This window comes from Heteronotia binoei, chromosome 3, assembly GCF_032191835.1.
Source record: "Heteronotia binoei isolate CCM8104 ecotype False Entrance Well chromosome 3, APGP_CSIRO_Hbin_v1, whole genome shotgun sequence".
NCBI lineage: Eukaryota > Metazoa > Chordata > Lepidosauria > Squamata > Gekkonidae > Heteronotia > Heteronotia binoei.
The window spans coordinates 71,662,227-71,687,620 of record NC_083225.1 but is presented as its reverse complement, the minus strand read 5'-3'; the positions used below and the strand labels follow the sequence as shown (position 1 = coordinate 71,687,620).

Sequence of the window (25,394 nt, the reverse complement as noted above, 5' to 3'; positions counted from 1 at the left end):
TTTTAGTCTCCAGCTCACACATTTTTGTCTGAGCTCAGGCAAAATGGCCCCAGAACAAGCTAATTTATGCAGTAGCTCACAACTTTAATACCAGTAGTTTACAAAGTAGAATTTTTGCTCACAAGATTATGCAGCTTAGAGAGAACATTGGTCAGAACCTTCATCACTATGCCAGATGATGATACAGAAATAAGGTCTAAAATGAAAGCAAAAGGATGTAGGAAAATCCAGAAAAGAGCCAAGGCAAAGTGAATATTCATTCCCATCAATTTTCACATAACTACAATTCGCAAAGGGGAATCCATAATCCAGGTTATAGTGGATTGGATCCAACCAGGCTTTAACTGGCAAAAAAAAAAATGGTTATGGTCCCTGATGACCACTAAAAAATCTATGCTTGAGGTCGTGAAACCTTAATGGACAAACAGATATATGATGGGAACTGTAATAAGGAGGGGGAATTGATGAGAGAGAACAAAAAAGATGGCTGGTTCTGCCCATTGCTTGTGTTTGTAGTGCCTGCATGCCTTGTGATACAAACTGAATTTTGAAATTGACTTGTCTGGAAAAGCATTTTTGACATTAAATTAGATACTATAAATTTAATGGAAGATTGTTGAACCTTAAGTATTGTTAGTATTGTATTTCCGCTCATTCAAGTGTTAAAATTCACATTTGAGGCTTTAATTGTTGAACTCTATGTGGGAGTTGTAGATATGTAAATTATGTTTGATATGAAAATTGTATTCACAGAATACAGTCATTACCTTTTATCATTTATGTGTTTTACCAAGGTTTGTCATTTGCTACCAACTTTTTTCTTTGATAATTCTATTTACAAATGTTTATCAAAAATATGGATATATACATCTGTTTTGTTCATGTCTTCTAAATTTTGTTTCAGTTCACTTTAATGTAAAAAAATACGAATACCTCAAGCAAGTTCATGTTTTTCCCTCAGGAAGCACAACAGCGAGTGTAATGTTCTTGTTCTTAAATGGGCAGCTTTGGAGGAATGGGGCGGGGATAATGTAAATCTACACCGATGACAGGAAATGTGGTAACAGTGAAAGGGAAAGTTGACCATTTAGCATATGATTCTACTTCTAGAAAATGTGATGTAATAAATAGCTACAGTCTCTTCCCCCAGCATCCTTGGTAAGCATTTTCAAGCATCAATATTGCCCTGCATGGTATTTTACTGCTACAGAATTGGTCTGCTCTCATATGCACATGAACCAAGCATTTGCAGAGTTCTCCCATTAACAGTCAAAAGTGTTCTCTGGCACTTATAAAGCCTATGTTGAACTCTGTGAAGATCGATCATCGTGTGGGCTTCCATCTGAATTTTCAGTCTCTCCTTCTGAAATTGCTTGCATTGGGGAGTTGTACAGTCTGCAACGGACACTATACCGGCTGCTGCTGGCTGCCGGGGGAGCCCGTGACCGTCCTACACGTGAAGATGCTGATGTAGGAAAACTTTTGGAAGAAAACCCTTCTGCATTTATTCTTGGAGGGCAGGGAGAGAGAGGAGCTAATGCCTCAGCACCTGATGAGACTTGGGAAGACTCATCAGCAGTTAGAAGAGAATCTGCAATTGTTTCTCCAGGAGACTTGGGGGAAATAGGACTCTTCAGTATCTCAGTGGCTGACATCCTATAGCTGGAATCAGATCTACTTCCCTTTTTCAGGAGCAGCAGCTTGAATTCCTCATTAGAAGTGTTGGACTTCTTGGCATTCCTGTAAATAAGGCCAGGAGACCGCTGGCTGCAGGCTGCATTTGCCACAGCAGCAGTAGGCAGAGGATTACATGCAGTTGATGTACTGCTGGCAGGAGACAAGCTGCTAGTGCTAGACGAAGCTCTCAATCTGTTTCTTGTGGACAGGTCTCCAGAATCCTTTCTTCCAAGCACTTTCCTTTTTGACCTTTAGGAAACAAGTCAAAACACAACACAAAAGAGTAAAGTTTTTCTGTTGAAAAATCAGTCCCATAACAGGTTAGCAGTAGTTATACAAACAGTAAGTGGACTTTTGTCTTAAACTGAAATTAATATTTTACAGGAGCTACAGGGCAGAAAACAGTAAATTTAACTTTGATTTTAACACTCCAGGTTTCAGTGTTAAAAGTGAATGGTTTGAAAACAAGACCAGTGTTTTGTACACCAAACCATAGAGAAGCTGTTAGATTCCTATCGATCAGGTTTTTATACACTTCATCTTTCCAGAGCTAACAATACCTGCCTCGACCATTTTGTTAAAGTCCCCCTCTCTGTCTCAACCTGTCATGTGATCTTATCTGTGTTTAACATTGCTGCTATTGCAGGCAGCAAAAATAACCTTCACAGGCTACTGTATGCGCTTATGACCGCCAACAGTTTACAGATTAACATAGGAATACTGATGTGCATCAGGGATAGAGAGAGCACAAAATACAGAAAAGAAATCACTTGTTAAATACTCATCAGGGTTGATGAAAAATCTGACCTTTTTTATAGGAACAGTTATAGGATAACTGGAATAACTGTATCATATTAATTGATTTTTAAGGACATTGTCTACCTGAGAGTACATTTCATGTCCCAGATAATTTTGCAATTTCCCAGATATCAGTTTTGCAGGATTATTGGTAATAATAAAGAGCAGGGCTTTTTTTTTTGTAACAGGAACTCCTTTGCATATTAGGCCACACATCCCTGTGTAGCCAATTTTCCAAGAGCTTACAGGGCTCTTAGTACAGGGCCTACTCTAAGCTCCAGGAGGATTGGTTGCATCAGAGGTGTGTGGCCTAATATGAAAAAGGAGTTCCTGCTACAAAAAAAGCCCTGATAAAGAGAAAACATGATTGAAATTGCTGTGTATATTATTGCATTATATTTTTTGTGCGTGTATAATGCAAATTACAGATGCCAACTGCCTGGAACAAAATTGTGTCCTTTTAGTAGAAGCCTAATGGGACATTATTTACCAGGTGATGCTACCTATTTAAAAATGTTAGCAAGGGGGCCGGACATTTTGCTCCAGGCTTGGTGGCAACCACACCCATGACTGATACAGAAAACCTCTGAAACAGTGCTAAGAGGCAGTATTAGGGGAGCGCTTTGGCCCTCTTGGGCAACTGACTGGTTACTGTGTGAAACAGGATATTGGACTGGGTGATCCAGAAGGATTCTTATGTGGAGAGCTGAACTTCTAAATTAATATGCAAAGGATAGAATTTACTCCTGAATAAACATGTTTAGCACTCAACAGCTAAGCAGCTTATTAGGAAGTAGAAGGTCCACTGCACTGCAAAATAGGCTTCCCAATCCCCAGGTCCCAGCAGGGGATCCCCCGGTTTTACAGGCTTCCCCCCTCCCCCAGCCAGCTGGCCAGCGGGGGAAGCCCCACCCCCACAGCCATCATGCACCTCCATGAACGATTCCAATAGGGAATGATGAGGAATTGATCTGCAGGTATCGGGGGCTCTGGGGGGGCTGTTTTTTGAGGTAGAGGCGCCAAACGTTCAGTATAGCATCTAGTGCCTCTTCCCAAAATACCTCCCAATTTTCAAAAGGATTGGACCAGGGGGTCCAATTCTATGAGGCCCAAAATAAGGTGCCTCTATCCTTCATTATTTTCTATGGAAGGAAGGCATTTTAAAAGGTGTGCGGTCTCTTTAAATGTGATGGCCAGAACTCCCTTGGAGTTCAATTATGCTTGCCACACCCTTGCTCCTGGCTCCACCCCAATGTCTCCTGGCTCCACCCCCAAAATCCCCAGATATTTCTTGAATTGGACTTGGCAACCCTACTGCAAAACCCAGCACAAATTTCATAGTGGTTTACTCTGTTGTATTGTCCACTGCTACACACTTGAAGTGAATCTTTTTTCTAACCATCAGCCAGTCTTTCACTCTGTGTTGCTCACTGTCCTGTATATCCATCTTTTTCTCAATCAACATGGAGAAGCAGAAAGAACTGGCTAATAGGGGAAGTATCTAATTTTATATTTGGTTCTGAGAAAGGCTTCTGGGGGGGATAAGGATCACCATTTGCACTGAGAAGAATGCATTATGCCAGTTTCTTTGCTTTAGCTTCAGTGAGAATTTATGTAATCTGAGAAAACACTATGCCAGCGTTGTTCCAGCTAGTGTTTCATGCTGCCTCCGTGACAAAGTGATTAGATTTTTCTAATAAGCTATCAATATTGCTGAATGCTGATATAGAACAATCATAAATAAATTTGACAGCAAGTAAGGTGTACAGTAGGAGAAGCTATAAAATTTCAGGGAAGTGCTAAAATTATCTCTATTACGCTGCTGAATCTGATCTGGAAAAAAATTGGAGTGACTTCTACCCTTCTTTCCATGACTATCACTAGTGTTTCGTGGTCCCTGCCATTACAGGCATAGTACATGCAGCATGGCACAGTGTCAGACTAGGATCAAATTTATACTAGGATCAGAGACACCCTGCTTTGAATCCTAATTCTGCTGTGGAAGCTTGCTAGATGACCATGGGCCAGTCACACACATGCAGCCTAACCTACCTGTCAAGAAATTGACCTTCCAACAAATGTTTGTATGTTAGTGTTTGTCTATACCCTGGACTTCAATTCTGTAAACAGAAATATTCTTGGTAAGTGTTATTTGGATATGTATCTAGGACATTATTAAGTCTTTAGGTAACAACAGCTCTGAATAACATGTACCTGTTCACCTGGGAGCTGTCAAGTTGACTGACAGTTGACCATCTAGCTTTGACAGCTGACTTTGACAGTTCTAGATCAACATGAGCTAAGATCAATTGTTTAATTAGCTGGACACTGTGATAGGTTGCTCAATTAAGGAAATGACAGCCATTTAGGCTTGGATAAAGGAAGCCCAGTTAACACTTTTTACAGACACAGCACAAGCATCATCAGCATGCACTCATTCATGCTGAAGCAGGAGAGCAGAGATCCAGAAGCTCAGGGAGAAGCTTGACTCTCTGCCCAGAGGATGACACTGGAGAGCTGTGATCTGAATGCTTTGAAGGGAGGTTTATCTTTAATTCCTCCAGGACTTCTGCTAAGCTGACTGAAAATGGTGCTGCTGAAATACTGCTATTTTTTTGTAACCTTGAGCCAGGAGATCGCTGGGAACAAGTGTTGATGAGAAAAGTTTAGAGAGGTTTGTTATTTTATGTGTTCCTTTGTACCTTCTACACGTATTTCCTCCTACATGTTTGTTTTTACCTGTTTCATTTTCTTTTATGAATAAACTTTTAACTATATTTTAATTGTAGTGAGTTCTAGTTCCAAGCATAGTATTAATAAGAATAATTTTGCTACCAGTTAAAGGAACCCCATCTTATTAATTGGCTGTTTGTTATCTAAAACTTGGCCAAATATTGAACAGGCGTATGTTTTGACACTGCCTCACAGAGTTTTGTCAGGATAAAATGGAGAAGAGCACAATGAAAGCCACTTTGAGGGAAGATGGGGAATAAACGAAGCAAACAAGTATCTATTATCAAGGGACTGATACATTGATTTCAATAAAGGAGAGAACCCCGGGCAGGAAAGATGGTGAAGCATGTTTTTGTGCTTCTGAATTGTAATTTTCTAGCATCTCCTCTCACCTCCCTGAAAACATCTACAAATTATAATCACCTCAGACACAAGTTATTTTTCATAAGCTGGCAAGGACAAATTACAATATATACTTCAAAATTATTTGAGTGCATAAATTTGAAAAAATATTTCTGTATTCTTCAAAGCATTTTAGTATAATGAATGAAGGAATTTAAACAAACTATTGTCTATTAAGATAATACCTTTTCATAGCATTCAGTTGTATAGTATGGTATATATCTGGCATTTGAGGAAACTAGAAATTAACCAATATTTAAAGATATCCAGTACTAGAGATACCCAGTAATTTTACATGACTAAAATTGTAGCAGGAATGTTTACCCAGAATTATGTTTAGTTAGAATCCAAACTAGATAGTGCAGGCTCAGTTACTTTAGGTCTGCTATCAGGAAATTAGAGAACATGTCCAGTAACCCTAACATTAGCTCACCGGTGAATGACTGCAAATAAATCCTCTGTTGTTCGAGGCCTATTTGGAGAGACAAAAACGTCTTCTATTTCAGCCTGAGAGTCTTCACTTAAGGGTGAAATTATGGAATCATCACTCAGAGAAGATTCTTCAAAACAAAAGAAAAGCACTACTGAGTTTTTAGTTAATCAGTTTTCTGCATTTTACAATAGAACTGGTTAATCTTTTCACTCAATAATGGAATTGATTATAATGCCAGGAACTAGACAAAATCTAAATATTGGATGTTCTGTCAAAACAATGTCTCTGGTTAGAAAGGGAGAAAAGAGTGTTCTTTCAACAACTGAAATGAAGTCACAAGAAATGCAGATCACTGCTAACAAGCACACACATTTCTTGAAAGCATGCCATAGTTGTAGGTGAAATATAATAGCAGAGTTCCCCTGAAACAAATGGAACTCTGCACACTTAAGTCACCTATTGATGCAGCTCAGTAGAATAAAACAAACCACCACCTCCACATTCCATCTCTTTTAAAAAAAAACAGGAATGGTTAAGAACTTACCTTTCAAATCACTATCATCTGGAGTTCCTTGTGTCTCAGCAGCTATACTGTCACTGTTATCTGAGGCACTTTTGGTTGGAATACCTGATGCAATATCATTTTCCTGCTCAGAACATTTTTCACTGAGTGAATCTACAGTTAAGATCTCTGATTCATAGCTGATATTCTCAGGCACTTTGTCATCAGGGTAGCTTAGATCAAACTGATGCTTTAACTGATGACTCATGTCTGTTCCCCCATCTGAGGGGTCAGACTGGGATATGTTTTCATTCACAGGTTCAGATTCCAACTTTTGTTCACAGTGTGTATGCAATTCTTGCTGAAGCTGCACAGGTTCAAGATTTCTCTCCTGGTCAGAGCCACAAGAGGTTATCCGCTCTTCAGAATTGCTTGAAAAGACTGCTGAACTTTTTGGAAACCCTTCAGCAGAACTACTACCAGCTTTACTTAAGGGAGTGTCAAGTAAAAGCTCATGAACTGGATGCATTTGCTCTGTTACATATTTAGCTACTGGAGCACCCACATTCACTGAAGACATGGACTCATTACAGATGCTTTTCTCATTGAAAGTCAAGCTGTGTTCTGGTTGCTGTTTTTCTGGATTTATCCACACTGGAGAGGCATCGATATAGGAAACTATGGCATCTTCCATAGAGTATTGGCGTGATATTTGTTTCTTGCTTACATGTAATTTCATTTTACCTGAAGAAATAGCTGTCACCATTGAAGTGTTTCCTTGAATGTGTAGAAGGTCTGTATTATCTTTTTGTTTCACTTCTTCAGGCTTACTAACTGATCGAAGATGTACAGACTTTAGAACTGAAGGTGTAATAGCAAGGGCTTGTGGAGAGTTAGAGTTTAGTGCTTCTTCCACTATGTTCTGTTTATTATTAAAAGCATGGAGTTGGTGTCTGTGAGTATATGGTTTATTCAATACAGTATGAAGAGCACTTAGGTCAAGATGAGTAGGAGGTATAACCGGAAGTTCTAGATCTTTGTTAAGAGATATGTTGCCATCTTTAGAAACAGGCTGTTGCAAGGAGGACTTCCTTTCTGGTACTTTTGGCTTCCGTTTACTCCCCCCTGGAGATAAGGGTCCAGAAAAGAAAGCTGTGGGAAAAGAAGATGTTGGTGTTTCAGACTGACTGGAATAACCACTCGAGGGAGAAGCTAAACCAGCCAACTTTTCTGGGGAAGCCAGCTTAAACTCATTCTCAACAGAAGGGAGGGATGGAGTAGTGGCTCTTGATCCAGACTGTGATGTTTGTGATTCAGAACTTTCTGGCGACTTTATGCATTCTATGACTGTAGTACCCGTAGCAGTGCTAGAATTGGATAAAGATCTATAAGGATCATTAGATTTCAAGTCATTTAGAAGCCAGAGATCTGCATAGTGAGATTGTTCAGCACCTTCATCTTTAAATGATGGAATGTCCATGGTGTCAAACTGAGGATCCTTTAATCCACTCTCATCCTGATTATCCCAGGAGTGTTCCTGGTTGCTTGGCAGATTACCGGTTTCAACTCTTGAAGGCGTGTTTGAAAACTCAAGGGGCAGCTTCATTTCCCTGGACGTATGAGGCATGTGTTGCTGCCCACTGCTTATCTTTGGTTCTTTCTTCTCAGGAAGATCTATGCTGCTGTCAGATTTTCTTAAAGACGAACTGCGTTTTGGTGGGGCTGGCTTTGCCTTTGGTTTCTTAAGAGATATGCTTTGTTTTCCTTGCCTCCTATGGTTTACATAATCCTGCCAGGCACAGTTAGTGAAATTGGAAGCAACACTTGCATTCTGGCCACTCTCAGAGCCCACAGCTGCATAGTTACAAATATAACTTTTACTTCCCTTGAGACCACAGTCAAAGTGCATGGAGGTATAATAGCCTTCAGTGTCAACGGAAAAATGTGAGCTTGTGTCTGCTTTGTCAGATGGTGACTTTTCTATAAAACTATCATAAGTGGCCATGCTTGTAAAACTTGGGCATCCCAAACTGTCTGCCTTAGGATGTTCAGGACTGAAATCTTGCCTGCAAGATGCATCATGATGATGATGCAAATAATTCCATTCACTGTCACTTGTGTTGCTGTTATTGGGATCATCAAGCAAGTCAGCCACAGTGGAAGTGAAGGAACTTGTCCGATGACCTCTAATCTTATCTATTTGATCACTGTAGTGCTCCATTATGAAAACACTTGAATCTTCATTGGCATTAGGGGCAATGTTCAGAGATAACTCTGAATCACAGTGTGAAGAACCAGTGAGTGGTGGAGAGGCCGCAGGAGGAATAGTTTCTGATGTTTGGGAAGGACATGTTGAGCTGCTTCCACTCCAGTTACCACTGGATGATTGGTGATCATCTTTCTGATCCATGTGACTACTGAGAAGGACTCCAGCTGTAGAAATAGAGTGAATAGGACTTCCAAATGTGTCAGAATTTGATGAAATATCACAACTTCCAGAATCTGCCATCCTTGATAACCTTGATCTCCCTCTCTCATTTGAGTTACGATCTGGACTATGAAGATACTGAGAACAAGTTAAACCTATAGGATGGTGTTCTTTTGAACGCTGATTATTGATACCATCTTTGCTGTTTGTAGGTATTCTTTCTTGGTTTGCTAAAAAGTGTTCTGCATCATATGCTGGTATTTTGGCACCAGTGTTGTGTTCCACTTCATTGGCTCTAGCACCTTCACGAGGAAGACTCCTTGATCGAACTTTGTTGCTTACTGATGCTGTAAACATAGTATCGCCGTTGTCTGTCAGCACCAATATATTGCCAGCTGAATGAGACAGGGAAGCTACCACACTCTGGCCCCTTTGTGCTCGGATTCTTCTTCTAGATGGAGCAGCAATGAGGATTTCTTCTGTCTGGCACTCAGAATCCCTAGTGCCTGACCTTCTGTTGATGTTATTAGAAAAGTCTGGATTTGCATGCACAATCACATTCCGTTCTCTTGCTACGGGTGATTCGTCAGAATCTAGGATACATATAAAACTATGTCAGACATCATTTTTACTGGCTAACAAGCTATAATCTTCTAATTGGTCTAAAATTTATATGAGGGTAACGTATGAGTGTTTTATTAGCTGTAAGTATCTTGAGGCAAAAAGTAATGTTTGCTGCATTATCTTTTTAAATGGGACTGGAGAGATGAGCAAGACAAGAAGTGAAGTGAGGCTTCTTCACCCTTTCTCCACCTGGTGTTTCCCTTTTTCTGCATTCTGCATACACTCCCAAATGCCCTTTCCTCTGAAAAAGTCCAAATTAATATTTATATGGGAATAAACAAATCTTTCTTTCATCTGAATTCACAGAATCACGAAGTTGGAAAGAGCCATATAGGCCATCTAGTTCAACCCCCTGCTCAATGCAGGATCAGCCTCTAGAGCATCCCTGACAAGTGTTTGTCCAGCTGCTTAAAGACTGCCAGTGAGGGGGAGCTCACCATCTCTCTAGATAGCTGATTCCCTTGTTGAACAACTCTTACTGTAAAAAGGTTTCTCCTAATATCCAGCTGGTACCTTCCTGCCTTAATTTAAACCCATTAGTGTGAGTCCTATCTTTGCTGCCAAGCCAACAAAATTCTGAGCAGCTACTACTAGTTTTATAATACCACGGACAGTTTCATTGGCTATCCCTGCATAACTTACATAGTGACCACTATAAAAATAAGAATGAAATTCTGATTGTGCAATAACCTTATATAAGAAAATTTTGGCAGACTTGAATCTATTTACTGTTGAACTAAGTGAACCTGTATAATTTCATGCTTGTTATCTTGGCGGGGGGGGGGGGGGAGAAACAAGCCTGAAAGGTAGAGATATATTTGAAAAAGTTTACAAGAAAGCATAAATTTTGAAATTTACCAGGTATAAACATTCACCCAGTCTTCTGCATAAACTAAACAGTGATCATTCATTATCATTTTTCAGGGTAACATCTGTCAGTTCTTTACCTGATCATTACAAGAAAAAACTTTCACTGAATCTAGTTACTTTTTATGTACAGGATTATGGGAATAGGGGGGGGGGGGGAGAAAAGAATACAACAAAAATCAAGTAACTCATTACATTTAAACAAGGTTTGGACATGGATATCTATATTACTCAGTAAGACCTACAGAATGTAAAATCTGAAGGCAGTAATGAGTAATATAGTTAATCTAGCAATATTTAAAAAAAAAGACAAAACAAAACAACTCTAAATGCATTATACTCAAAACCCCACAATCTTAAAAGCTGAAATGTTCAGCTGAAGGCAGTAATGAGTAATATAGTTTGTCTAGCAATATTTTTTAAAAAGACAAAACAAAACAACTTCAAATGCATTATACTCAAAACCCCACAATCTTAAAAGCTGAAATGTTCCTTGGAAAGCTGTTTGGAAGGCAGGATACCACTGCAGTTCAGGCTGTTGGAAAGCTGTTTGGAAGGCAGGATACCACTGCAGTTCAGGCTGTTTAAATGCTGTCTAGTCAAGAGTTTTATTTATACTACACCTATTTCTTGTTGGACTCTTCTGGGGATGCCAGAGATGGTTTTCCTCCTTCTCAATTTCCGTCTCCGCTGTAGTACAGATTGTGAGTGAACAAGAGAGCAGCGTATACTAGCCTCTCTGTCAAAACCAACTCCTGCAACCCATAAATAGGTCTCATTAGCTTTTAGAAATAGTAAACAAATTGTCATGATTGGAAGACAGTGGATGTCATGTGAGCACTTTGGGATATGCCTGCAAATAAATGTGATGCAGACTTTGTACAAATAATGAAAAGTATACCTTGTATACTAACCCCTGATCTTTCCAAGCACCCTGCATTGCCAAAAATTACAAAAAAGGTGTGTGTGGGGGGGGGGGTGAAAGAAAAAAAATAAAGTTAGGCATTCTCAGAAATAAAGGAACCTTTATTTTATCCATTTATCGTGGATATGCAGGCAACAAACATAAGCATCCAAGATGATGATCAGAAATTGTTCAATTCTGACTTATGCAAAACACAACACAGTGGAACTGTAGGGAGGCTTAGATTCAAGAATAACTGAGTGCATTTTAGATAATCAATCTATCCTATTGAAGCAGACACATTATGGAAGATGCAATAAAGTTTTCTGAATACTTGTCCATAGAGGACATTGCTAGTGCTGAGTCTTATCTCAGCATTCACACCGATATTTCATGATGCCATTAGTGTAAACAACTTTTAGCTATGATGTTTACCTTATAGTAATACACTAAGCAGATCCACTAATCTTTAAAGAAATACTAAAACCAGTAAATTAACCAGCCACATTACATGTTCCTTGCATTTTGTTAAGTGATTTGCATTCCTTTTGATTTTGTGAAATCTCTTTTATTTATGTGTCCAAACACCCTTAAGTTCCACATATGGAGAAAAGGGTAGAATGTTTTTAAATGGAAAATGTTCTTTGTAACAAGAGATACCTGAGAAGTGTAAATGCTAAAGTAAGTTGACTACTTAATACAGTATTTTGTCTATATCTTTCTCATGCAAATATGATAGCAATAGGAAATTCTTTCCTAATTCTAGTAACCGATGGAAAGTAGCAAAAAAAGGGGGGGGAAAGTGGGGGTGCACTTGGTATTTGTGTAATGTCTTCCAAATATTCTAATGTTTGTTTGGTATTATTCCCTAACAAAATATTTTTGGAAGTAAACCCTATTGATTTTAACAAGATTTATTGCTGTGACCCATAGTCCTTTATACATATTGATTTCCATTGAGAGATTACTTTCTAGTATTAAAGGTGACAATGTAAAAGTCTTGTTTCTACATATACATGAAATGAATAGCTAGGACCATAGTGAACTCCATTAATTCAAGAGATCCATGAACACAGATGATACAGATGCCTACCTAGATGTGAAAACACATCACAATACCCACTTTCTGCCAGCTGAATTTAATGGATGCATCTAATGCCATAGGGGATGCAAAAGTCCCATGTAAAAAACTTGACTACTGCTGAATCAAGTGAACTTTTTAAAAGAAGAGACCATTGAGTATCTAAATAACTTGACTTTTTTACATATGAAAATGGAACAGTCATTGGCAATCAGAAGCAATTTAATTGGCTAAATGTATTTAGAAACTGAATTCAATCATCCTCTTTTTAAAAATGTTCATTTAATATTTTGACAGGTAGATTTCTTTAAAACAAAGGGTTATAACTTGGCATGTTTTTACAAGCAGATGTTTAGACCATCTACACACTGAGGCACTCCCTAGGAAATCCATGAAAAAAAGACAAAAATGAGGGGGAAACAAGCCCCCCCCCCAACTCAAATAAAAAATCTGTATTTTCAATGGTGTATAATTATATTGGTCATAATTATACATGGACATACACATACATAGTACATTACATACAAATGCAAAACACCAAAAAGTAACTTTCTTGTAAAAGTTCTTCTTGAAATCTACTAAAGGAGACCCCAGACAATATTTTTGAATCAGGCTCAGCCACTAACACCAATGTAAATAGTGTAAATAAATCACTATTGCATTTTTATATGTTGGGAAAATAGTTTTAAAGCATTGCAACCTCTTTGCTAGAGGTCATTTTTTTTTTTACTGGAACTACATTTAGAAGTTATTAAACTGTGCCAATATGAACCTTCATTTATTGTGGGGAAAACTAATTTGAGTATCTAAAGAAAACTTGTATGCTAATGCTAAACACACAAAGATCCAAAGACCTGTAAACCCAAGGAGACTTGTTATTTCACAATGGCTCACAAGGCACTGCTTTGAAGTCCAGAAGGAGTTTCAAAATACAGTTGGATCAGCTAAGGATCAGCTGTTCTTCGAAGGAAAACATTCAGCTTATCTAATGTGAGTCCCTTGCAAGAGCCTAACAAGCTATTAGTTAACCAAAAGCCAACTAAGAGTTAGGTGTGCTCTGATGACTGATTTCAGTTCAACTCTGTGATGAATTGTGGCAGCTAACTGAAGTTTTGTTTTATAAATTTGCTTCTTCTCTTTAAAAAAAAATATTATTAACCCACTGTTCAAATAGTTGCTGCCCTTTCTTCCCTATTGAAAAATAATGTTACCTTTTAAGCAAGAATAGAGGAAAAGGAATAAAATTACCTCTGATTATGAAATTTGTCTACTCTGTAAATGAGCATATTCTATTTGGACATAAATAAAATTACATATTTCTAAGACCATTGACTTCAATAGGCTTAGAAAGGCATAAGTCTGCTTAGGATTGCTATGGTAGTTTGATGAAAGAGGAAGACATAGGTGACTCCTCTGTTCAGGCATTTTTTCCTTATAGTAAGAAAAATCTTCATGAAATAAAATAAACAACCAACAAGAGAATGAGAAAAAGAAAACAGCTCAAGTCTCTTGAAAGAAAATTCTTCTCTAAACAGCAAAATTATGCAGTCATATATCTAATTCTGTACCTGGCCCCAATGCAGCTTCAAAAACCAAGAAAAGGAGGCCAAGTACAGCCAGCCCTCAGGGAAGCAAAAGAGAATGAAATCAGATGTGGTGGGGAGGGCAAGGGTGCACTACCAGGTCAGCCCAGGAGGAGGAAGATGGGGCAGGGAGCAGGAAGAGTGAAAGACAGCTGGCAGCAGGGGGAGGGAAGGGCTGGGCAGAGATAATAAAAGGATGGGATTCCTTTCCCCATTAGTCTCATGGGGTCTCTACTTGTGGTAAGATAAAGTCAGTAAGCAATATACTAGGAGCCCTGTGGCGCAGAATGGTAAGCTGCAGTACTGCAATCCAAGCTCTGCTCATGACTTGCATTTGCTCCCAGTGGAAGCTGGGTTCAGGTAGCCAGCTCAAGGTTGACTCAGCCTTCCGTCTTTTCAAGGTTGGTAAAATGAGTACCCAGCTTGCTGGGGGTAAAGTGTAGATGACTGGGAAAGGCAATGGCAAACCACCCCATAAAAAGTCTGCCATGAAAACGTGATGCGACATCATCCCAGAATTGGAAACAACAACTTGCACAGAGGACTACCTTTACCTTTAAGCAATATACTTAAAAGTTATAAATCAGTTAATAATGTTGTTATGATTGATGTAGCAGCCAACTTCTGCTGCTATGTGCACAGGCCTGGGGAGGTGGGAATTCTTGTAACCATGTGATTTCCAACTTACCTTCCTCCTCCATTTCTATGTGATAAAATAGTTATTCTTTTGTTTCAGGCCAGCTGTAGTTATTACTGCTAAGCTGAACCAGGAAACAAAAATTATCCCTTGCCCTGCAAAATCATAATTCCTAACAATGGCTTTGGAATTGTGGTTCTGAGGATTGACTTTAATGGCAAGTGATTGTTTTAAATCCAGAAACAGCTAATTATTGTGGCTCTGCATGAGGAATGAAAGGGCAAGTGTTGGCTATTCAATCTGGACTTGTATTATTATTTATTGTCTAGAAGAACCATTTGCTTGCTATTCTTATTTGGTCAGACATACATGACAACCATACAAGAGATGACTAACCCCTTTAAATTTGAGAATGATTTAATTTCAGTTAAATTCAAATAGACCTTTTCATGTTTGACAAAATGGAACTCTCTGCTCTTATATGTAAGAGAACTGGACATCACATCCCATAAATGTTAGTGGCAATATATTATATAAGACAATGACAGCCCTGCCAACTTGTTCCAGTTTTAACAACACTGACATAAGGGATATTCAAAAGACATTTAACTAATTTATGTGGCACAAAGTTCTGCTAAATCCTTGACTCATAACCCTACATTTGTTAGTCATAAAGCTCTGTGATAAGAGACATGCTCACCGTAAATAAAAACAACTAACTTGAACCACCTTTTGCCAACATAAAAAGAAGTACAATAGATCTGTACCAGTGACATTGATGGGGATAATGCAAGAGGAGATCACTTGGGCATCTTGTTTCATTTTCTCCTCTGGAGTTGGGAGAGGTAGTGCTTTGCTCCAATTGGTTTGCTTATCCAGTGTAGAAGGAATATTATGTATTGGATTTTTCGGCCTCTGCCCTAACATGACATCTGTATCTTCTTCCTCTGGAGGGTGTGACTGTAAATTAATGCAATCAAAATCAGTATCTCTTCCTTTGTGACAAAATTTCATTTAAATAATATCAGAAAATGAGATTTAGAGAAAGAGTTCAAAGAAACAAGAGACACCATGAACACCAACATTGTTTCAGCAAACAGTCAACAGATAGGAAGTAAATGTCTTCTTATATATTAGAAACAGTTTAGTACCTGGAGCTTAAAACTGGTTTTCAGTAGAAGAGAACAATTTCCAATCAGTGCTTGGTTGTTTCAAACATGCTCACAGTTATTTCAAAAATAATGGTCATACTATCCATTTATGCATACTATTTTAGCAACTGCCTGTGAGTTTGAATGCCTTTCTTGTTTTATATATACATGAATATCAACCAGCAAAGCCATTCTATACAGATTTTCTACTTTATTAATGTATATTTGACAATAATTGTAAGGTACAGACATCTAAATAGCATCATTTGGAAGCAAGTAACTGCTTTTAACTACACTCCAGTATGATCCTAATCATTACTAGGCAGAAAACTGCTTGAGTTTAGTAAAACTTGCTCCCAAGTTGGCATGGTTAGGATTATAGCCTGAGCCAGATCCTACTCATGTGTACTTGAAAGTAAACCTCACTGGAAAATGGTACTTCTCAGCTAAAATGAGCAGAATTGGAATGCATGTCTGTCACAGATAGAGATATATTTAATACCAACTGGATTTTTTAAAAATTTTTTGAAAAGCAATGGATGAGCTCCCACCTTAGATGCTGAAATAATATTTAGAAACAATGCAAACACTTCAAAATATGCTACCCAAACTATTCCATACAAGCCACAAAAGATAAACAAGCACTGAGAGATCAGCTACATAGAAGGAATGAGTAATTTTACAGAGAAAAAAGTGACTGCCATGCTTTAGAAGTAATTTGTTGAAATCTATGCAGTTTCAGAAAGTGCATTTACTTGAACAACTGGACACAGATACTCTTTCAGAGATTTAAAATTCTCAGTTATCTAATCGGTTGCTGCTTACTGTGCTGACTGTCTAAAGATACATTCCCAATTCCTCCTTGGCTAACACTTGCTTGCTCTGTCCTTAGTTTTTATATCTTCTCAAATGCTTTAGTTCTCTTAGATGTGGTTAAAGGACAAAATTTAATTTGATTTTTCTTGTCATAGCATTTGATATTTGACAATTTTCCAACAGAAAATCACCAGCATCAACAAACTCTAGGTTTCTGCTTTCCCTGAGCTATATTACGAGACCTTCTTTCTGAAGACCAAGGGCAGACTCGCAACTGTTCAGAACTTCCTACTTACATTCTGAAGGCCAAATTTACTTTTTGAAGTTAGTTACACCAAGCCATTTGCTTACCTTCTTGGAATCATGCACAAAATCTCTAGTAAAAAAATGAAAAGGGATGCCTGTCCCCCCAAAAGATTTTGCTCCATCCCTGGGTTAGAAAAACATAGCAGCTTTCTTTATCTCTTCAGCTTTTGTGCTGTTCCCCAGCAGACATGAATAGCTCATATAAACTAGTAGCACAAAAGACTTTGTTTCCTAGGTAACCCCTGAAAAAAAAAGTTGGTGCATGCAAAAAAAAAAAAGAAAGAAAGAGAAAAAAGCCCCACATAGCCTGCATTTTGTTGCTGAATCCTTCCCTGCATAACAATGGCTTGCTGGACAAAGAAAGTGAAGTGACCTGACCACAATCTCTGACTGTCTGCCAGTGCTGCTCTTTAGCAAACAATGGCAATGATAACAGTCCATAGAGCACATCCCTGCTTTAGTTTTGGGATCATTTGGATGTTTTCTTGTGGTTTTCCAAAATCTCTCTCTCTCACTCTCATTTTTTTCCTGCATTATATAAAATCTCTCAGACAAATTTGAGTTGGCCTTTTAAAAATAATCAGCAAAGAAAACCCCTCTTGTGAGCTATTAAATCTGTTAAACCAGGTGGTGGGGGGGGGAAGTTGGTGTTCGTTGTTGATAGAAGCACAACATAAAGACAACAAAGTTAGCCAGCCAAAAAGCAAGCAAGCAAGAGAAAGGATTAAGGACTGAAAGGGATAGAATGAGTGATAGACTGTTAGTTTAGTGGGTTTTTTTCAATACCTTTCTACTCCATGGGGTCATGTGGCAACACTCAGTGGGGGAGGGCGAGCGGGTGCTGTAAAACTATAAACATGAAATGTGAAAAATATGAATAAATTAAACACATACTGAAAACGTATCTATGGTTTTGGCCAAAGTATATTAGGACTGCATAGTATCACATTGATGTGGACTCATTGTGGTGGTGGTGATGAAGTGAACAGGTATTTTATAAAACAGTATAATGATCACCTATGTTATCAATTGAGAGCCCCATGGCGCAGAGTGGTAAAGCTGCAGTACTGCAGTCGGAGCCCTCTGCTCACGACCTGAGTTCAGCCCAGTGGAAGCTGGTTCAGGTAGCCAGCTCCAGGTTGACTCAGCCTTCCATCCTTCTGAGGTCAGTAAAATGAGTACCCAGCTTGCTGGGGGGAAAGTGTAGATGACTGGGGAAGGAAATGACAAACCACCCCATAAAAAGTCTGCAATGAAAACATTTTGAAAGCAACGTTACCCCAGAGTCGAAATGACTGGTGCTTGCACAGGGGACTATCTTTACCTTTTTATGTTATTAATTAGAATTTGTTTCCCAGTTTTCTCTCTGTTCAACACTGGCACACATAGTGGTTGATTACATGGAAGAAGGTCAGTGGGCATAGGCAATCAAATGTGCAGTTTTTGCCAGACAAGTTCTTTGAAAGCCAACAACGTATGTGCAGTTTCTCCCACTGCCCACCTAAATCTGAATTCAAATCTGCTCTGTTTTCTGAATTTTTAAAAAATACAAGCACCATGGAATCACCATGGAATTTTCAAACTATTCTTCGGTACTGGAAACTACAAAAGTGTGCTGAAATTCTTGGACTCCTTCCTCTCCTCTACTGTTGGGCAGATATAATTCATAACAGGATTTGCGCAGAAAAATTGGAATTCACGATGCAAAGCAATTATTGTGAGCTCTCCATATACCATTGTGTATGCACCATTTTATTTTATTAAAAAAGTCCTAAATGTATCAACTGCAGTTCAGTTCAGCAAACAGACTCCTGCAAGCAGATTACCCTTAATACATGCACAAACAGCAGTTAAGGACTATCTAACTTTCTCAGACGTTTAAACTGACTAAGCTACAAAGAAGGAACAAGAGGCCCCATGTTCACAAGATGGGATCACATTATGCTTGTTACTTTGTACCTCTCCAATAAGCACCTCCAACCATTTACATGAAGGAGATTCTGGCTCAGTATGCCATCCTGTCCATTTGGGGTACCTAGGTGATTGCCCAAGGTCACCAAGCTATCTCTGTCAGGATCTTGCCTGCCAGCGTGTTATCAGGGTCTGCTGTAGCAAGCAGCAGACCCCACTGGTATGCCTAGGGGGCAGCCTATGTCAAGTCTGCTCTCACTCCCACCACCCATGTCAAGTCTGCTCTCACTTTCACCATCAGGGGTGAGAGTGGGACCCTTTTCTAGGGCCATTTTTTTGCCTCCCAATCCATCCACGTTGGGATGCATCGCACTGCACGAAGCCACAGCTCCAGGCACACTGAGGACAGCATGAGTTGGGGGTGGCTTCCCTATGGTGCTAGGTGGGAGGAGGAGGGTTGGTGGCTGTTTCACTACAGTGTGAAGGGGAAGGGGTGACAGTCATTTGTCTAGGATGCACAAAATCCTTGAGTTAGCCCTGTTCTTGCTTTGAAATTTTTAATTTTAACCCCTGACAGTGGTATGGCAGTTAAGAAAAATGGATGAATGTAACAGTTGGCTCCTGTTCCCAATAATGCCAAGGCCCAAATTAAACATTTAATTCTGTATCCCATTAGTGGACTTTTTCCTTACAAAAAAGTGGAGCCATAGCTCCAGAACCTTTTCATTCCAAATACACTGACATTGCTATTCATACCAGATGTATCCCAACTTGAATGTAGTAAAGAGAATCTGAATAACTAAGGAACTGCCTGGCATGTCTCTTCAAGTAGATCCAGAGAGTCTGAGAAGGGCCTGAGAAGCTGCAAATGTACTGCAGAAATAAAGATGCCTCCGGATAGTATGTATACATTTCAGTTCTTCACTGACTCCTATCAATAGCCACAATCTGTTGCACTGGAAATGTTCACATATGTGTCTGATTACTGAAAATGAATTATTTCTACATTGTCAAATAAATCTGGGTCAAGTGGACCTGCAAAACAAGAATGCAATGATATATAAGATAAAGGGCTGAGATTTATTTGGTTGTGATCAGGAGACTGAAGTACAGGAATAAGGGTTGTAACCCCACCAAGGTGGGATTGAGGGGTTCATGGTGGAGTTCTTGTGATCTCTAAGGAGGCGGAGGATTTGAAGTGGCACCTTATTATGGTAACGTCAGAAAAGAGAATCAGATTTTAAGTCCCAAGGAGAATGAAGGTACACATCCCAAAGGAAAGGTGGGCCCAAGGTGATAACCCAGGGAAGTCAGGGGCTTTCGGCATGAATGGGAAAACACTGAAGAAAATTATAGAGTTTGGTTCTGTAATTTTTAAAATGAATTTTGCAATATGAATAATTAATAAAAATAAGCTGGTTCAGAGTTTACCAGATTCACAATGCATAATTTTCAAAGCAACCATAAGTAGTATCAGAATATTAAGGATGCTTGATTAGAAATCCAGAAATATAAAATTGAAACAGAAGTTGTAAATAATTCAGTTTAAGCTTGCAGATGCTTATTTCTTTTCTTTACTGATATTTCTAATTAGAAGCTTACAAATATCTTTAAACTTCTGAATTTAGTGGTAATATACCTACTTCCAGATATTATAAATATGCATCTTGGATATGTGCCTGAAAAATAAAAAAATTCCATTTTAATTTTTTTTTTTAGGTAGGGCATAAATACTACTGTTTGATGGTACATAGGCTCCCCAGGCCAGACTCTGAAGCGAGGGATTGGCCTCTCTACTCATGAGTTGCTGCCCACTTCTTCAAAGTAACACAGACACACAATCCCAAGAAGAAGCCTTTCAATCGGAGACGGAAGACTCCAGAGGTGGAAAGGCACATGGTCCTCTGGGGGCAGGGCTTCCCCCCACTGGCCAGCTGACTTGGGGTGGGAAGGAGCCTAGGAAAGCAGAAGAACCCCCCGGGACCTGGGGATTGGCAAGCCTAGTTATGTCAGGGGTGTGGTCTAATTTGCAAACGAGTTCCTGCTGGGCTTTTTCTACAAATAAAGCTCTGCTAACTACTGTATTATAATATCGTTTGACTCTGTGGGATTTACTTCAAGAAAATATGCTTTGAATAGTGGGGCACAAGAAACAGCTGTGACACAGGAAATCACAAAATAACACCTTGTCTGGAATCTGGGTGGGGTGTCATGATTTGCATGCAGGAAGTCCCAAATTCAATCCCCAGCATCACTGATTAAAAGGATTATATGTCAGTGATGTGATAGACCTCCATTTGAAACCTGGAGAGTTGCTACCAATCAGAGTAGACAATGTTGTCCTTAATGGACCATTGGTCTGAATCAAAAGAAGGCAGTTTCATACGTTAATCTTCGTGGTGACTTTACTGGAATTACATTCTTGCATATTTGTCATGGCCTTCTGCAATATGACAATAAAAGTACTGCCTTAGGCTATTGTCAGCATTACTGCAGTAATGTACATGAAGCACTTAGAACACTTGAAATGGGATTAGTGTTCTTTGTAAATTGGACTTTGTACAATATAACCTAGTTAATATAAGGTAAAACAATGACTTTTTTTTTTAAAAAAAGCATATTGGTACCTCATTTGAAGTATAGGGAATTCAAACAATGAGAGACCATATTTTCAGTTTTTGGTTCCCACAGCTCTACACTGACTGAGCTTGCAAGTGTGTGTATGAATACACTGTTAAGGCATATGCTGGGACTGTGCAGAAGTGGGCCACAGTGAAATGAAATGACCCTTTTAGCTATTTACACAAAAAGCAAACCTTGGTAAGATATATTCTTATGATCTAGCAAAAGTAAACATTTCCAGTAAAGGCAAATGATTGCTGCAGACACTTAACATGCCCACTTTGCATGAACTACAAAAGAGCAGCAGGAGGGAATAGTTTGGAACCCAGTGGGGTGTGAGGACTCCTGGCTCCTAGCTAGTATCTTATATGAAGAAGCAAGCCCACAGCAATCAGAAGACAGAGGCAGCAGCAGCCAGTGTTACATTTCAGGATTTTTTAAAATTTAAAACATTTTAATGCTTCCTTTCCACCTGACCGGGATCCCCCAAGGCAGTTCACATAAAACATTAGAACAATTAATAACTCTGTCCATCCTGGTTATATAAATCTGCCAGGGAGGCGCTGGCTGACTGGGTTTGAGAATTTGTTAAATCTCCCCTAAAAGAGAAGGTGGTTGCCCCCAGCCTTGAAAAAGGTAGTGGTGTGTCCCCTTCTAAAGAAGCCTACCCTTGGCCCAGGAGATTTTCAGCCAGTCTCAAATGTTGCATTCCAAGGTGATTGAATGGATGGTGACTAAATAACTGTGAGCTTCCTGGAAAAGGCAAATTGTTGAGATCCCTTCCAGTCTGATTTCAGGCCTGGTTATGGCACTGAAACAGCCCTCGTTGCACTGGTGGATGACTTAAACTGTGAGATTGGCAGGAGTGCAACTCTGTTGATTCTCCAGGACCTCTCAGTGTCTTTTGATACCACTTATCATGGTATCCTTCTGGACCAACTATCTGGACTGGAATTGGGAGGCACTGTTCTGCAGTGGTTCTGGTCCTACCTGAAGGGGTAGGTTTCAGAAGCTCGTGCTGGGGGACTGCTGTTCAACCCCTTGGCCTTTGACCTGTGGGGCTGCACAAGGTTCCATCTTGTGTCCTATGATCTTTACCATCTGCATGAAATCACTGGATGAGGTTTAGGTTGTGTTTTTACAAATATGTGGATGACACTCAGCTTTGTCTTGCACTTCCAGGTGATCCCAGGGAGGCTGCAGAAACACTGAATCAGGGCCTGGAAGCAGTTTTGGAACTGATACAAGCTAATACACTGAAGCTTAATCCTGACAAGATGGAAGTCCTACTGGTCCCATAGAAGGTCTGACCCATTATTTAAGGTGTCACCGGTTCTGGATGGAGTTGCACTCCACTTGAAGGAACAGGGCTGTAGTTTGGTGGTGCTCTTAGACTAAGGCCTACTGCTGGATAAGTAGGTGGCAGCTGTGCCTAAGAATGCCTTTTACCAGCTTTGGCTAGGGTTGCCAAGTCCAATTCAAGAAATATCTGGGGACTTTGGGGGTGGAGCCAGGAGACATTGGGGCAGAGCCAAGAGCAAGGGTGTGACAAGCATAATTGAACTTCAAGTACTGCAGTCGGAGCCCTCTGCTCATGACCTGAGTTCAATTCCAGCGGAACTCAGGTCATCATGAGCAGAGGGCTCCGACTGCAGTACTGCAGCTTTACCACTCTGCACCACAAGCCATAAAAATGATTAAGAAATGTCTGTTTAAGTAGGATTATAATAGTACAATCTATAGAGCACAACGTGTTTCTTATACTCAATTTTATGGTATTCTTTCACCTGGAGAGCTTCCCAATTACTGCTCATATCTGAATATTCCTTGCTATAGGTATGCTTTTAAGTTGACATGCCTAAATGCCCTACCATCTAGAGCAGGGGTGTCAAACATGCAGTATGGCCAAATCAGGCCCCCATAGGGCTCCTATCAGGCCCTCAAGCAACTGGCTGTCATCTGCTTCCTTCTCCTTGTATCTTGCTTCCTTCTGCATAACAGCTTGCTTTGCAAGGCTTGCTCAATTGCACAGGAGCTACAGAACAAAGCCTCCATTTTCTCCATTGGCTGAGGCTGCTCCTTTGGGGAGGAATAGTTTGCTTTGCCAGGCTCTCTCAATTGCACAGCAGAGCTACTGAGCCAAGCCTCTCTTCCTTCTATTGACTTGGAGAAGGAAGGAAAGTCCCTGGGGACTTATATATATATATATATATTTGTGTTTGTCTGTGTTCAAATGTATATATTGGCTACCTAATCTTAAATAGGTACACACTTGGGCTGGCCTGACATGGCTTGGCCCAGCTTGACATGGCCTGGCCCAACAAGGTCTCTTTTATGTCAGATCCAGTCCTCATAACAAATGAGATCGACACCCCTGATCTAGAGTTTTGCAAGCGAGGTATCTTGAGATACCATACTCTGAATATGCAGCCGTGGTGCAGGTAGTATATACATCCTATATTATGCAGCCTCTACATGCAATCATTTTTATGAGTCAAGAAAACTTTTAATTTTTCCTTTGCTCCAAAATGTAGATCATATGGAGACTACCTCTTTTATTAGAAGATAATAGGAAACCTATCACTCTTTTAGATGTAAAATTTTAGGCATTTGTGATAGATTTTTGCAACCATTCAAATGGAGTCTAGCTCAGGGGTGTCGAACTCATTTGTTATGATGGCTGGATCTGACACCAATGGGACTTTGTGGGGGTGGGATATGTGTGTCATAAAATGTAATATGAAGTAGCGGAGATATAAATTTTATAAAGGACACAAGCACAATTAAATATATTATTTTTAGCTTAAAATATAAACATGCTTAAAACTTTTGCAGTATTTTGTTTAAAACTGAAAGGTGGAAGAATAGTGGCTTTCCAATGTATTATTGTAATATCCCCCTTTGGCTGTGGATTCCCAGGTTAGACTACTCATTGGGTCAGGTCCATTCAGCAGAGACAAGCTGGCTTAAATCATCAACCTTTTATTTGCAAAGACATAACTCCAGGAAGCATTTGCTTCAGTTGGCTATAGGAACACTGAAAGTGAAACTGATCTTCACTCCATCGAAACACACTGCAGCACAGACAAAGTTGCAATGTGGAATTGATTTTCCATTAATGTCTCTGGACTAGGGTTGCCAATCCCCAGGTGGGGGCAGGGGATCCCCCGGTTTAGAGGCCCTCCCCCCGCTTCAGGGTCGTCAGAAAGCGGGGGGGGGGGAGCGGAGGGAAATGTCTGCTGGGAACTCTATTATTCCCTATGGAGATTTATTCCCATAGAAAATCATGGAGAATTGGTATCTGGGGCTCGGGGGGGGGGGCTGTTTTTTAGGGTAGAGACACCAAACTTTCAGTACAGTATCTAGTGCCTCTCCCCAAAATACCCCCCGTTTCAAAAAGATTGGACCAGGGGGTCCAATTCTATAAGCCCCAAAAGAAGGTGCCCCTATCCATTATTTCCTATGGAAGGAAGGCATTGAAAAGGTGTGCCATCCCTTTAAATGTGATGGCCAGAACTCCCTTTGGAGTTCAATTATGCTTGTCACAGCCTTGATCTTGGCTCCTCCCCCAATGTCTCCTGGCTCCACCCCCAAAGTCCCCAGATATTTCTTGAATCGGACTTGGCAACCCTACTCTGGACCCTATCTATCTGGGACACAGAGACTTTAATGGAATATTCATTCAGCATTTTCCTTGCAGCTTCACTTCCTGCTACAGCTGACAAAGACAAGGCAGAAAGAGCAAAGAACAGCCTCAGAGCTTCAAAGGGTGAGGACAGGAGAGGGAGGGGGATGAAAAGAGCAATGTGGGCCTGATTAAGTGGGCTGGACATTTGACACCTCTGGTCTAACGTTTTCTATATTTTAGTAATTTCCTTAAAATTAATAAATTAAGAAGCAGTATGAGACAGTAGTAGTG

At 39.8% G+C, this 25,394-nt stretch overlaps 1 protein-coding gene across 5 annotated transcripts in view; it reads right to left on the bottom strand.

Moving 5' to 3' along the window:
• Positions 1 to 1,196: 1,196 nt before the first annotated feature.
• NHS (NHS actin remodeling regulator) overlaps positions 1,197 to 25,394 on the bottom strand; it is a 344,164-nt gene continuing 319,966 nt past the window's right edge. For 3 of the 5 annotated variants that reach the window (XM_060234017.1, XM_060234019.1, XM_060234018.1), the window contains 6 exons: positions 17,729 to 17,791; positions 15,437 to 15,629; positions 11,088 to 11,219; positions 6,588 to 9,566; positions 6,044 to 6,170; positions 1,197 to 1,926 (listed from right to left, as the gene is read on the bottom strand). In XM_060234017.1, coding sequence (XP_060090000.1) covers positions 1,299 to 1,926; positions 6,044 to 6,170; positions 6,588 to 9,566; positions 11,088 to 11,219; positions 15,437 to 15,629; positions 17,729 to 17,791 — 4,122 coding nt within the window. In that variant the 3' untranslated portion in view covers positions 1,197 to 1,298. The other 2 variants (XM_060234021.1, XM_060234020.1) reach the window with 2 other exon arrangements.